The sequence below is a fragment of the Orycteropus afer genome, unplaced genomic scaffold (genome assembly GCF_000298275.1).
Source record: "Orycteropus afer afer isolate SDZICR_OR568_19922 unplaced genomic scaffold, OryAfe1.0 scaffold00054, whole genome shotgun sequence".
Lineage (NCBI taxonomy): Eukaryota > Metazoa > Chordata > Mammalia > Tubulidentata > Orycteropodidae > Orycteropus > Orycteropus afer.
In genome coordinates, this window is record NW_006921641.1 from 14555485 (window position 1) to 14570890 (window position 15406).

At 40.5% G+C, this 15406-nt stretch overlaps 1 protein-coding gene across 1 annotated transcript in view; it reads right to left on the reverse strand.

Moving 5' to 3' along the window:
• The window catches only part of RAB10 (RAB10, member RAS oncogene family), a 185718-nt gene extending 170771 nt beyond the window's left edge, over positions 1-14947 (reverse strand). Inside the window, exon 1 of the mRNA XM_007938888.2 lies at positions 14821-14947. Coding sequence (XP_007937079.1) covers positions 14821-14947 — 127 coding nt within the window. The remainder of the gene's footprint in view (positions 1-14820) is intronic.
• Positions 14948-15406: the final 459 nt, after the last annotated feature.

Here is a 15406-nt window from a genome sequence, read left to right on the forward strand (position 1 = left end):
AAGCAAAGCACTACTGAAGAAGAACAACAAAGTAGGAGATCTCACACTCCCAGATCTCAAAATCTACTATACAGCCACAGTAGTCAAAACAGCCTGGTACTGCTACAACAACAGACACACAGACCAGTGGAACAGAATTGGGAACACAGAAATCAATCCATCAGCCCATGGATCTTTGACAAAGGGCTGAAATCTATTCACTGTAGAAGAGATTGTCTGTTTAACAAATGGTGCTGGAAAAACTGGGTATCTATTTGCAGAAAAATGAAACAAAATCTGTACCTCACACCATACACAAACACTAACTCCAGATGGGTCAACGATTTCCTTAAAAAGTTGGAATGAGAAATACCATTTGATCCAACTATTCCATTACTAGGTATATATCCTAAAGAAGTGAGAGCCAGGACCAGAACAGACATATGCATACCCGTGTTCATTGCAGCCCTATTTACAATAGCAAAAAGGTGTAAACAACCTAGGTGCCCATCAGCAGAAGAATGGATAACCAAACTATGGTACATACACACAATGGAATACTACACAACACTGAAGAATAATGTAAAATCTACAAAACACCACACAACATGGATGAATTTGGAGGACACTGTGCTGAGTGAAATAAGTCAAGCACAAAAGGACAAATACTGTATTAGTTTATTATTGTAAAAAGTGAAGAAAAGGTTTATATATGAAAGGAAACTTTGTTGGTTACCAGAGGTAGGAGGGAACACCGTAAAAATAAAGAATGAATGAATGAAGAGATCAAGGGAGGGCAAACAAATTATTTAATAAAATAGGAACAGTAAAAAAGAAGAGAAAAAAGATGCCTAAAAAATAAAATAGAAAGCTAATGGGAATTTAAAATTCCCATTCTTTGCAATGTTATCCATAATTTGTTATGATCCACATAGTTGAAAGCCTTTGCATAGTGAATAAAACACAAGTAAACATCTTTCTGGTATTCTTTGCTTTCATCCAAGATCCATCTGGTATCAGTGATGATATCCCCTATTCCACATCCTCTTCCAAATCTAGCTTGAATTTCTGGCAATTCTATCAATATGCTGCTGCAACTGCTTTTGAATTATCTTCAGGAAAATTTCACTTGTGTGTGATAACTAATTATATTGTTTGCTAATTTCCACATTCTGTTGGATCACCTTTCTTTGGAATGGGCACAAATATGGATCTCTTCTAGTTGGTTGGCCAAGTAGCTATCTTCCAAATGTCTTGGCGTAACAAGTGAGCAACTCCAGTACTACATCTGTTTGTTGAAACACCTCAATTAGTATTCCAGTTACCTAGTGCCGCTCTGACAAGAATATACCACAAATGGGATGGCCTTAACAAACAGGAGTTTAAGTCTTACAATTTGGAGGCTTAAATCCAAGTTCAAAGTACAAGGCTCTAGGGGCTGGGTGAAACCTTGGGGTCCAGCTCTGCCTCCTGCTCCTGGCCCACTGGCACTAGAGGTGCTTCTTCACTCAGACAGCTGCTGGCTGCTGAGGAGCCCGAAGGCTGACAAGTAAAAAGGCACAGTCCCAATGTTGCCAAACCACACAGCAGGCCATTATTTAGGTCCATCGTTAGTCTCAAGGTTGGCAGAGCATAGCAGGCTGCTGAGCAATGACACGGGTACATGCAAGGTCCAAGCGTGCCATAGGCTAGAGACCATTCCCAAGGCTTTTCCTTATATAAAGGAAGCAGACCACATCCCAAAGGCAGCTAGCTACTCAGGTGCTTGTGGTAGATCCCACCATGGAGTTAATAGCCAGTCTCATCATGGGGAATAACTACCACCAACTGCCCAGCCACTCAACCAGGCCCAGCCAAATTGACACACAAACATGTTGTTAAGTGCCGTCGAGTCGTTTTCGACTCATAGCGACCCCATGCACAGCAGAACGAAACACTGCCCGATCCCGCACCAGCCCCACAATCCCTGCTATACTTGAGCCCATCATCGCAGCCACCGTATCAATCCATCTCATTGAAGGCCTCCCCCTCTTTCATCGACCCTCCACCCTACCAAGCATGACATCCTTCTCCAGGGAATGGTCCCTTCTGACAACGTGACCAAAATAGGTGAGACAAAGTCTGGCCATTCTTGCTTCCAAGGAGCATTCTGGCTGCACTTCCTCCAGGACATATCTGTTAGCTCTTTTAGTAGTCCATGGTACTTTCAGCATTCTTCGCCAGTACCACAACTCAAAAGCATCAACTCTTCTTTGGTCTTCCTTATTCACTGTCCAGCTCTCACATGCATATGAGGCAACTGGAAATATGGCTTGTGTCAGGCGCACCTTAGTCCTCAAGGAGATATCCTTGCTCCTCAGCACTTGATGCGGTTCCTTCGCAGTTGACTTTCCCACACAAACATAACCACCACAATTAGTATTCTGTCAATTTCTAGAGCCATGTTTTTTGCCAATTCTTTCAGTGCAGCTTGGACTTTTTCCTTCAGTACCACTGGTTTCTGATCATATGCTACCTCCTGAATTGTAGTAGAACTACTTTGATTCTCTACCACATTTGTTTGACTATCCTAAATTTAAAAAAAAATAATAATAATAATATTTTAAGGATGGACTGTGTGGTAGTTAAGGTTATATGTCACCAGGCTGGGCCTGGTTTTGAGTGGCTGGACAACGGGTTGTAGTTATTCCCCATGATGAAACTAGCAATCAACTTCATGGTGGAATCTGCCATGAGCAGCTAAGTAGCTGCTTTAGGGATGTGGTCTGCTTCCTGTATATAAAGAGAAGTTCTGGGAATGGTCTACAGTGCTCTGACACACTTGAACCCTGCATGTAGCCAAGTCACTGTTCAGCAGCCTGCCATGCCCTGCTGGGACTTTTTCTGAACTTGAACTAGTGGCCTGCCATGTTGTTTAGCAGTATCGGGACTGTCCCTTTTTACCTGTCAACCTTGGGTTTGTCAGCCTCAGCACCCAGCTGCTGCCTGAGTGTAGGAAGCCTCCAGCTTCAGTGGGCCAGGAACAGGAGGCAGGGTTAAAGCCCAAAGGTAATGGACTTTCACCCAGCCCCTAGAACCTAATACTTTGAACTCAGACTTCTAGCCTCCAAAAACTGTAAGAATAACTTCCTGTTTGTTCAAGCCATCTGATTTGTGTTATTTTCTGTTAGAGTGGCACAAAGTAACCAAAACACACTGTATATGTACAAAAACAGTAGCAAGATACCAGTAGTAATCCCTAACTCTACTAAATGTTATAAATTAAAAAGTGGGTTCAAAAACCACTTGGAGTAAAAAATTACTTCAAATTCCCATTACAAGTGACTGTTCCTTCATCACAGCACTATCTACAATAGCAAAAAGATGCAAACAACCTAGATGATCATCAACAGAAGAATGGATAACCAAAGTGTGGTACACACAAACAATGGAATACTGTTCAGCCCTAAAGAATAAAGCAGAGTCTGCAAAACACTGCAGAATGTGGATGAACTTGGAGAACATCATGCTGAGTGGAATAAGTCAATCACAGAAGGACAAATATTCTATTAGTTCATTATTGCAAAATGTCATGGAAAGGTTTACAATGGAATGAAACTTTCTTTGCTGGTTACTAGGGGTGGGAGGGGAGGGAAGGGAACTGCAAAAAAAATAATAAAAATGAAATAAAAAAAAGAGTGAACATGCCACCCCTTCCCTGAAATGACAACATGATCACCAATTTTTTTGGTACGTTGACTCCGTGTATTGCTTCCATCTTCTTTTGATTCTTCCTTTATAAGTTTAATATTTTCTCCATAGAATCCTTCAATATCACAACTCCAGCCTTGAATTTTTTCTTCAGTTTTCAGCTTGTGAAGTGCCCAGTGTGTTCTTTCCTTCTGATTTTCTAACTCCAAGTCCTTGCACATTTCATTATAACACTCTATTTCGTCTTCTTCAGGTGCCCTTGAAATGTTCTGTTCAGCTCTTTTACTTCATCTTTTCTTTCATTTTTGTTTAGCTACTCTCTGTTCAAGAGCAAGTTCCAGACTCTCTTTTGACATCCATTTTGCTCTTTTCTTCCTTTCCTGTCTTTTTAATGATCTTTTGCTTTCTTCATGTATGATGTTCTTGATGTCATTCCACAACTCATCCATCTTTGGTCACTGGTGTTCAAAGCATCAAATCTATTCTTCAGATGGTCTCTAAATTCAGGTGAGATATACTGAAGGTCCTACTGTGGCTCCTGAGTACTTGTTTTAATTTTCCTCAGCTTCAACTTAAATTTGCACATGAGCAATTGATGGTTTATTCCACTGTCAGTCTCTGGTCTTTTTCTGACTGATAGTACTGAGCTTCTCCATCATCTTTTTCCACAGATATAGTTGATTTGATCCCTGTGTATTTCATCTGGCAAAGTCCAATAAGTATAGTTGTTTATGTTGCTGAAAAAAAGGTATTTGCAATGAGCAGTCACTGGTCTTGCAAAATTCTATCATGCAGGCTCCAGCATCATTTCTAATACCAAGGCCATGTTTTCTAACAACCAATGCGTCTGTTTTCAATTTTTGCATTCCAATCACCAGTAATCATCAGTGCATTTTGACTGCACGTTTGATCAATTTTGGACTGTGTGGTCAAAATTGTCAATTTCTTCACCTGTAGCATTAGTATTTGCTCCATAAATTTGAGTAACATCATATTAACTGGTACTCCTTGCAGGCATATGGATACTATGCTATCACTGACAGTGTTATGCTTCATGATAGATAGTAAAATGTTCACTTTTAATACCATTTGACCCAGCCATTCTATTACTAGATATATATCCTAAAGAAGTGAGATCCATGACAAGAACAAACATATGCACACCCATGTTCATCACAGCACTATTTACAATAGCCAAAAGAGGGAAACAACCTAGGTGTCCATCAACTGAGGAATGGATAACCAAACTTCGATACATACACACAATGGATTACTATGCAACCCTAAAGAATAACCTAGAATCTGCAAAACGCCACGTAACGTGGATGAACTTTGAGAACACCATGCTGAGTGAAACAAGTCAATCACAGAAGGACAAATATTGTATTGGTCCATTATTGTAAAAGTCAAGGAAAGGTTTATCTATGGAAGGAAATCTTTGTTGGTTACCAGGGGTGGGAGGGGAGGGAAGGGAACACTATTAGACAGGTAGAGATAAGTTTTGATTTGGGTGAAGAGAAGGGCAATGTACCAAATGTGAGTGATCAACATGGTGGCACTGAGGAAGAGGAAGGCATTGGGAGGTACAGACAACAAAGATGAACCCTTTCGCACATACAGTACTGCGTTGTCAGTGAAGGCAAACATGGGTATACAGGTGGTTAGATGGATGGACAGGCTAAACTAGTAGGTATGTCTATGAAGTGGGGAGTGTACCCAAGACCATGTATAGGGTTGGCAGACAATGGTCCTATAAGTGTATTTGTATGATCTCAATTCCCAAGTGTATAGTAGAGCTGACAAGGGACAAGGCTGTATTCACTTTTTGGTCACTGCCAGCTACCCAGAGGGACCGAGTAGTTGAACCTATGGGCTCAAGACCATAGTCACAGGGGACATCAAGTTCAACTGGCATAACATACTACAGAAAATATTGTTCCACCTCTTACTTTGGCGAGTAGCGACTGGGATCTTAAAAGCTTGCAAGCAGCCATCTAGATGCAACGATGGGTATCTCCTCATCCAGAGCAAAGAAGAGTGAAGAAAACAAAAGATTCATGGAAACAATTAGTCCTGGCGACTGGTACACCATGCAGTCCACAACCTATACAACTATGAGACCAGAAGAACTAGATGGTACCCAGCTACCAATGTCAACCACTCGGAGGGGGATCTATGGAGGAGATTCTGGATAGAGAGGGAGAACAATGTGGAACAAAACTCAGAATCATTTGGGGAGGGGGGAGAGACCAGGTTTGCTGGTCTGATAGAGCCTAGTAGAACCACTGAGACTATGGCCCCTACCTGCCCTTCAGGTCTAGAATTGAACCCACACCTGTGGCTTTCAGCCAAACAAAAGACAAGCATATGAAGTGAACATTTACCTGACGAGATACACTCCTTGGAAAGAACAATCATGGGAGAAAGAAGGGCTGTTTATGCACAGGGAGACAGCTCAAGGAACAGGAGCATGTGGAGGGATGGACACAGGGAAGAGGTTAACTATGGGGGGGGAAGTGGGAGGGAAGCTGTTGCACTGGGGTAAATTGTAGTGAATGTCATGAGACAATGTACGTGTGAACTGCTGTATGGAAAGTGAATTTGCTCTGTAAACTTTCACCCACATCACAATTTAAAAAAAAAAAAAGGAATATATTCTCTTTGACGATGAAATGCCACACCATTCCTCTTCAATTTGTCCTTCCAGACATAGTAGACCACATGATTGTCCAATTCAAATTGGCCAATACCAGTCCATTTCAGCTCACTAATATACTGACCTTTATGCATTTCATTTCATTCCTGACAACTTCCAATTTTCCTATATTCTATTTTGTACATTCCACATTCCAATTATTAATGGATGTTTGCACAACTGCTTCTTCTTATTTTCAGTCATGCCACATCAGCAAATGAAGGTCCTAAAAGCTTTACCCCACCCACATCATTAAGATTGATCCTATTTTGAAGAGGCAACTCTTCCCCCCATCATATTTTGAATGCCTTCCAACCACTATGTCAATGTTTCCTTGCTATTCAAAAGGTTTTCAGTGGTATTTTTCATAAGTGGAGCTGGGCACATCCTTCTTCCTAGCCTGCCTTAGTCTGGAAGCTCCACTGAAGCCTGTCCACCTTGGATAACCCTGCTGGTATTTGAAATACTGTTGGCATAGGTTCCCGAATCACAGCAGCATGCAAGCCACCACAGTACAATAAACTGACAGATGAGTGGTGACATCAGTTATGTTTCTGCTAGGTTCCCATCGAGTGAATTCCAACTCATAGTGAGCCTACGTATACAGAATGAAACAGTGCCTTTCTTTGTACAGTCCTGCAACATCCTTATCATCATTGCTGTGCTTGAGCATATCACTGCAACCACTGTGTCAATTCACCTTGCTGACGGTCTTCCCCCTTTTTGCTGACCTTCTAACTTACTGAGCACGATATCCTTCTCTAGAAACTGGTCCCTTCTGATAACATGAGTAACATGAGAACAAGAGACAAAGTCTGGCATTCTCGCTTCTAAGAAGCATTAGTCATTAGGGATATGCAAATCAAAATCACAATGAGCTATCACTTGCACACACCAGGAAGGCTATAGCTTAAAAAATAAATAAGTATTAGCAAATATAATGGAGAAATTGGAACCCCTGTCCACTGCTGGTATGAATGTAAAGTGATGCTGCCAGTTTGAAATACAGTTTGATGATTACTCCAATAGTTATTCATAGAATTACCATATGACTCATGTAATTCAACTCAGCAATTCCACTTCTGGGTACATACCCAAAACAACTGAAAGTAGGGACTCAAACAGATACTTGGACATCAATTCCCACTGCAGCACTTCCCACAATAGCTAAAGGTGGAAAACAACGCAAGTGTCCATCAACAGTTGAATGGATAATTAAAATCTGGTATGTGTGTATTTATGTATCTATGTATGTGTGTGTGTGTGTATGTGTGTGTATTGTTGTTGTTGTTGTTATGTGCTGTCGAGTCGGACCCGTCTCATAGTGACCCCTCCGTGGGTTTCCGAGGCAGTATCACTATGGAAGTAGATTGCCCCATCTTCCTTCCGAGGACTGACTGGTGGGTTTGAACCGCCAGCCTTCTGGTTAGCAGTCAAGTGCCTTAGGTACTACGCTACCAGAGCTTCTGTCTGTCTGTCTGTCTGTCTATCTATCTATCTATGTAGTAGAATAATATTCAGCCATAAAGAGGAAAAAGAGTTGATACATATTACGACACAGATGAACCATGGAAACGTTATGTGAAATGAATTAAGTCAGACACAAAAGGATAAATATTTTGTGATTCCATATGCATTCAGAATAGGCAAATACACACAGACCAAAGTAGATTAGGAGTATCAGAGACTGGGGGGGTAGGGAAAAAAGGCAATTATTGCTTAATGGACACTGAGTTTCTGTTTGGGGTGATGAAAAATTTTGGAAATAGATAGTGATGATGCATACATAACACTGTGAATGTAATTAATATCACTGTACTGAATGGTACACTTAATATGGCAAAATTTTATGTTCCGTATAGTTTATGACAATTAAAAAAAATCTAAGGGAAAATTGTTTTCAATCTAGAATTCTAAACCCAATCAAACTTTCAATCACGTGTAAATAAATAAGACACTGTCAAACAGTCAAAATTCTCAAAAAATTTACTTTGCCCTATACTCTTCTCAAGAAGCTACTAGAAGAGGTTAATATGCTCCACAAAAATCAGTAGTAAACCAACAAAAAGGCATCACAAAAACACATATACTTTGTTTCATGACACTGACTGCAATTTCCCACAATGCAATAGCTCTCCTGCCACTTATCTCCATAGTTACCTCTTCCCTGTCACACACTCCTGCCACCTGAGCTGTCTCCCTGTGCATACAGCCCTTCTATCCTTCCATGAGTCATCTCTCCAAGGAGTGTAGCTACCTAATGTAAATGTTCAGCTCATATGCCTGTCTTTTGTTTGGCTAGAAACAACAGGAGTGGGTTCAATTCCAGACCTGAAGAGCAGCTAAGGGCCATAGTGTCAGTGGTTCCACCAGGCTCTATCAGACCAGCAAACCTGGCCCCTCTCCCTTTTTTTAAAATGATTTTGAGTTTTGCTCTACATTGTTCTCCCACTCTATCCAGGATCTCCCACAGAGATCCCCCTCCAAGTGGCTGACAGTGGTAGCTGGGCACCATCTAGTTCTTCTGGTCTCACAGTCCTATAGGCTGAGGATAGCATGATGTACCAGTCCCTTGGACCAATTGTTTCCATGTTGTCTTTGGTTTTCTTCATTCTTGTTTGCTCTGGATGAGAAGAGAGCCATCCTTGTATCTAGATGGCTGCTTGCCAGCTTTTACCATCCCAGTCGTTACTCACCAAAGCAGAATGTGGATCAAATCTCTTTTCTTGTAATTCAAATTTAAAGAACTTGTTCCATCAGTCCAATTATTCATCTATTTAAAAGAAACCAAACCCATGACCTTTTATCAGTCTCATGGGTTCAGAAATGTACTGTTAACCTAAACACCCTTGTAGCTCCTTTAAACTCTTTCTTTACAACTTAATTATTTCCATAAGCAGTTCTGACATGCAGATCTCTTTAGTCACACAATTTATATTTTGTTCTAAATAACAGTCTCGTATTTGGAAATCCACACTCAACAAGCCCCCACTTCTCTGTTCATCACAGCTGCTAACACAGCACTGACAGGGCAATTTTGTACTGCTACAAGTTGCAACAGATTGCCAGTATTTCTCCAATCATTCTTTACCTTTTATAAGCCAAAGAAGAATATTTCCTTTACCACACCTTACACACCATTATATATCATAATCCTTAAAAAGAAAATAATTATTCCTAACATTAATAAGCTCTGCTGTTATGCTTTGCAAAGGACAAGTAAACTAAACAAAACCCTTGATATTTAGTGCCAAAAATGTCCCCCTCCCACAAAAAATAAAATGACTTTTATTATTTTCCCATTATTATCTCCTTTTCAAACTATTCCATCATTAAATTTTTTCAAACAAAACAGTGAAAGAAATTCTTCAAATGAAAATCAACAGTATTTTATCTCAATTCTAGTCAAACTTCAATAATTAGCTATATGATCTTTTGAAAGTCACTTTACCTCACCAGTCTCAATTTCCTCACTCCTTGCTGGGTTTCCCTATTCTACGTAGGGTTCTTTCCTGCACTAACATTCTGTGATTCTAACATTCCAAAGACGTGTATGTGTATATATACAACAAAAAGACAATTTTGTCTTCAATATCTAAAAGTAAGTACAGACTAAAACAAGACAACCAACCACTGCTGTGGAATAGATTCTAACTCAGAGACCGTACAGGACAGAGTAGAACTGCCCCATAGTTTCCAGGGCTATAAATCTTTATGGAAGCAGACTGTCACATCTTTCTCCCCTGGAGCAGCTGTTGGTTTCAACTGCTGGCCTTTCTGGTTAGTGGCTTAGTGCTTAACCTCTGTGCCACCAGGGCTGCTTAAGTACAGATCAATGAACTTTTAAGCATAAGAAAGCACCACAGAGGATCCCCTTGACTCAATAACCACCCAAAAACATTAGCTATCACCTGGAACAATGTCTGCGGAAAAAATACTCAGAGAGCTGGGTCAACTGTTAAGACAGTTTTTATTTTATTCTAAAAGTACATGTTCAAATGAGAGAAATTCCTCAGAAGTGCCAGCATTCCTGCAGTATGAGCTGCTCCTTAGTACCACAGCAGAGCCAAGACACGTTTCATTTGACAAAGGTTTTACTAATTTCTGTAAAAAGTGGCCTCCCCATATATAATGGGCTAAACTAAATTTCATCAACTGTGCTTAATGCAGGTGAGTGGAATCAATCTAATCTTCCAAAGTTTAGCAAAAACAAACAACAAAAAGGATGCATAATGCCTCTCTCAAGGGCAAGAGCCTTTACCAACTTAATTTCCTACATGAAGCCGTCATCCCAATCTTGGAATGGAGGGATGATTAACCGATACCAAAAGGCAGCATGCCCAGCAGAAATAGCCCACTACAAATTTGTGCTTTGGACACAAGCCCATGTAGCCACCATATCACTAAGTAAAGCTTTCCTGAGCTCACACTGCCAAAAGGATAATGATGGTCAAAACAACCACTGAACTGTGCTCAACTAAAATCCAGTAACTATCTTTAGCAAGTACTTTTCAAACAATCTTTGAACTCCCAAGACCAGTCCTGCCCTAAAATTACTCCATCAGCCAAACATTTAATATTCTTAAGTAAAATCTGATTCTAACCTAGTTCACACGATTCTCAAAAAGTAGATAAAAAGGAAAATATTAAAATTAAAACTAATACTGCATTAGAGAGTCCTGACTGTACTATCTGTCTGCCCACCTGACCTGTCTGCCTTATTTATCATGTAACTATTAAATGCAGGTGCTTTTCTAGGCCCTCAGGAGCCCTGGTGGCACAAAGTGCTTGACAGCTAACCAAAAGGTTGATGGATCAAACCCACCAGCCGCTCCACAGAAGAAAGATGTGGTAGTCTGCTTCTGTAAAGATTACAACCGTGCAAACCCTATGGAATAGTTCTCTGTCCTATGGGATCGTTGAGTTGGACAGCAAGCAGTATGGGTAGGTTTCTAGGTGCTTAGCATATCAGCAAAAACACAAAGATCTCTGCCCTTGTGCAGCTTATATTCTAGTGGTCTTGGATTCACTTGAGCTTGGTGACTGTGGAACATATCAGTAATTTGTTTTTGCAACTATGTCTGTTATGAATCTGACCATAAAAACACCACACATAATTTCTGATATCACTGTATGGAAATGAAAGTATGGCAAAAATATTTAAATATAGTAGTCTTTATGAGCATTTTGGAATCCCTGAGTAGGACAAATGTTTAAGCCCTGATTATTACCTGAAAGACTAGAGGTTAGAACCCATGGAGAGATGCCTCAAAAGAGAGACCTAGTAATCAGCTTCTAAAAGGTCACAGCTTTGAAAACCCAATGGAGTGGAGTTTCATTCTGCATACATCTGGTTGCCATGATTCCAAACTGACTCAACAGAAACTAACAACAAATGAGAACTTTAAGTTAGCACCATAAAGTCTGTAAAAATTATTTCTTCAAAGAATCGATAGCCAATAAGCAACTAAACTAATTGTGCCTGAAATGGTGTGTGCTTGCCTAATTTTGGTAGTTTGGCTCTTTTGAACACATGAAAGGGAACTACTTCTATACAAACCTCAAGTTTCACGTTTTAAAAAATCAAGTGACAACCCGTAAATTTCACTATCATTTATACCAAGAGAATGCTCTAGATTTAAAAAAAAAACTCTAGTCAATTGATAAAATGTTAAATGCCCTAAAAGTGATATATATTCAAAGTATTTCTAGTATCTGCACATTAGCCAACTGGCTTATAACTATACATAACTGTTTAGACCTGTGCAGTCCAACTATGGTAGCGACTAGCCACATGTGGCTATTGAGCACTTGAAACATGGCTAAGCTAAATTGAGATATCTGTAAGTGTAAAATATACAGCAGAAAAAAAAAGAATGTAAGAGATCTCTTAATTTTTTCTCTTGATTGCATAATAAAGTAACATTTTAGGTATTTTGAGTTAAAACGTATTATTAAAATTAATTTCTCACCTTTTCTTTTACTTTTTTTTTTTTAATGTGACCACTAAAAAATTTTACATTACATAGTTTGCATTCTATTTCTTTTGGACAGCACTGGTTTAAGATAATAGTAGACTTCTAAACACACAGAGCTAATATATGCACTGTGTTCCAGCTGACTCTCAAGATGTTTATACTTAGGTCTTTGTTAGCTTAAATTGCTCAACATCTAATATGTCAAAGTATCAGACATTTAAACATCTTTCTATCAAAATATCAAAGTTTGAGAGTCTAATATGAAATTGTTTAGCAGAGCACTAACAAATATGTGGGTGCCCACTGTATGGAGAGCATTCAATCCATAGTAAAAAGTAACCTGTTCTGCCACACTTCAGTAGAAGAGTCACAAATTCTATATACCGCTAATATGCACTGTGCTCCTACAATCTTCCTAACACCATGCTTTTCTCTCACTGACCCAGTAAAATCTTCACAACCACCCTATTTGGTAGGTACTATTATTAACGCTATGAGTCGGGCCGACTTGATGGCACATAACAACAACAACAACAACATTATTAACACTATTTTAAAATGAATCTGAGGCAGAGAGAGGGTAAGTAACTTTCCCAAAAGTCCCACTGCTACTTAAGCTGTGGAACCAGAATTCCAACCCAGCAGGCCTCATCCAGAACCACCACACATTCTCCCAAATAAAGAACTATCCAAAAACATTATGCCATTACTGTAAATGTTTGAGTTTTAGTTGTGGTATGCATCCATTACAAAAAGTTTATTGAGTAGATGGAGTGTACTTTCTATCCCCACCCTTTCTCAATATCAGGTTAAAGCTGACCACGTGAATTAAATCCCTTACCTTCCCGTGTGTTCAATACTCCCTTTTCCAGAAAGGCCCAATCCCTATTTGTCCTTCATGCTTTACCTTAAACATCATCTCTGTGCAAGCCTCCTCAAACTCCTCACAACTTGGACTAGTTACCTCGCTCCTTGCTTACTCTTTTGTAGCACTTCCAATCTATTGTGATCACCCCTCATTTCAACTCCACTTACTCCTACTGCCTGAAACAGTGCCTAGTATTAGGTACTCAATAAATATGTGCTTGACAATCTAATCACCTGACCTACCCAGCTACCGCTAAAAGTGGAATATTAACAGCTAACTTGGTACAAGGTAAATGCTAATCCACAAGGCAGGAAAACAAGTTTCATGAAATTTATGACAGACGGAGAGAATTTCCCCAAAACCAGGTAAAATTTAAGTATTAAATACTCACTTGCCCAACTTAATTGCAATTAATTTGTTTCATATGAAAATGTATTAAGTAGCTAATAAATATTTTATCTTAAGAATCCAAATCAATTATTTCAATGCTATAAGTTGTTTGAAATCCTTTTAATTTTGGAAATTCCCAGACCCCAAAAACTGTAATTGCTTTTTAAAATCTTAGCAATATAAAATCAGTTACATTTAAGATGGATTTCATTGCACATTTTCATTACGATACTGAGTGTTGGGCTCCAAGTGACAGTGGTACCCATGTGCCCTTTAAGAAAATTATTGTGTGGGAAAAACATGGGTTTCACATACAATTTATTCAATTAGTGTTGATGCCACAAAATTTTCCAACCAGTACCATAAGGGACTTTCCTAGAACCTTCCCTTTTCTTTTCCTCAACAAGAAACCAATTAAAAAGGTCAATCTTTATCAGCTCTTACTCAGAAATACTAAGTAATTCTGAAACATAACATGAAAATACATTAGAAGTCCTTAGGGCTATGACTGGCAAAATACTTTCCCATAAATTCCAGCGCAAAGTAAAAAGGAAGGGAGCAGCTGACTTCATTACACAGCTTTGAGAACAAAAACTGATCATCTCCCTTAGATTCCTATTCCAGTTGTCTCGAATAGAACTGTGCAACAAACATGCCATACACAGAGTACCACCCAAGCGCCAGAGCCTCCGACTGCTTGACACATCAATGGATTAGTCAACGCGGGGCAACTCATTTTACCCCTCTAATTTGCTTTAATTATTCTTTACAAAAACCCTCAAGTTTACTCTAAATTATAACCACATGGAATCTTCTCCTTGCCCCCAAATATAAATTCAGGCCTTTACCAAACGCTAAGAACTGCTTCAATTCCAACCACTGAAATACACCCCTTACAAATATCGTACACCTGGTAACTCCACACAAATACGGAAAAAAGCTAAAAGAAACAGGATTCTGCAACATTGGTAAATACTGACTATGCAATACAGCGAGCACTAAACAGAGTGGGAGACTTGAAAGCAAGAGACCGGATGGAAAGCGTGAGTAGACCCCGCCCCAGTAAGCTCAAAGCCGATTCAAACAGTAACTTGGGTCTGTCGCCGCTTGGCATTGGAATTACCGAAACAAAGGCGTATATTACGGGAAACAAGATGTCTGGAGTAAAAGAAATGGTTTGCAGCTACAGAGACCGTACACCATCCTCCCACAAGTCTTACCTATGGTGGAAATAAAGGTGGTATTGAAGGCATCATCCGAAAAACGAAAAAGGACGCAGGTCTTCCCCACTCCCGAGTCCCCGATCAGGAGCAGCTTGAAAAGCAGGTCGTACGTCTTCTTCGCCATTGGGAGGAGCGGCTCAGGCTCTCACCGCCGGCGGCCCCAAGAGATCGGTCCCTCTCACTACCGCCAACTCCTCACTCCGGCGTTTTCAGGCCGGAAGACCGGGGAAGCGTGGGAAAAAAACGAAGACTAGAGAGGACGTAGGAGACCTGCGAACGGCCTCGTCGAGGAAGCCCCGACGGTGGCGAGGTCCGGTGCCTCCGAGGGCGGCGACCGCAGCTCCGCAGCCTCTCCCAGCCGCTCCGCCCGGTTCCGGGGAGTCGGTCGGGACAAAATGGCCTCCCCTCCCCCCTCAGGACTGCTCGGCCGGGACGCTCCCACGGGCAAGAGAGCAAGCTCTGCCGTCGAGGGAGCGCGGTGAGGGTGAGGACGGTCTTGCTCCCGAGCAGCAACTCCGCGCTAAAACGCGGCGATAGCAGCGAAGGAGGACCCCGAGGCGACAAGCACAGTTACATAGCCACA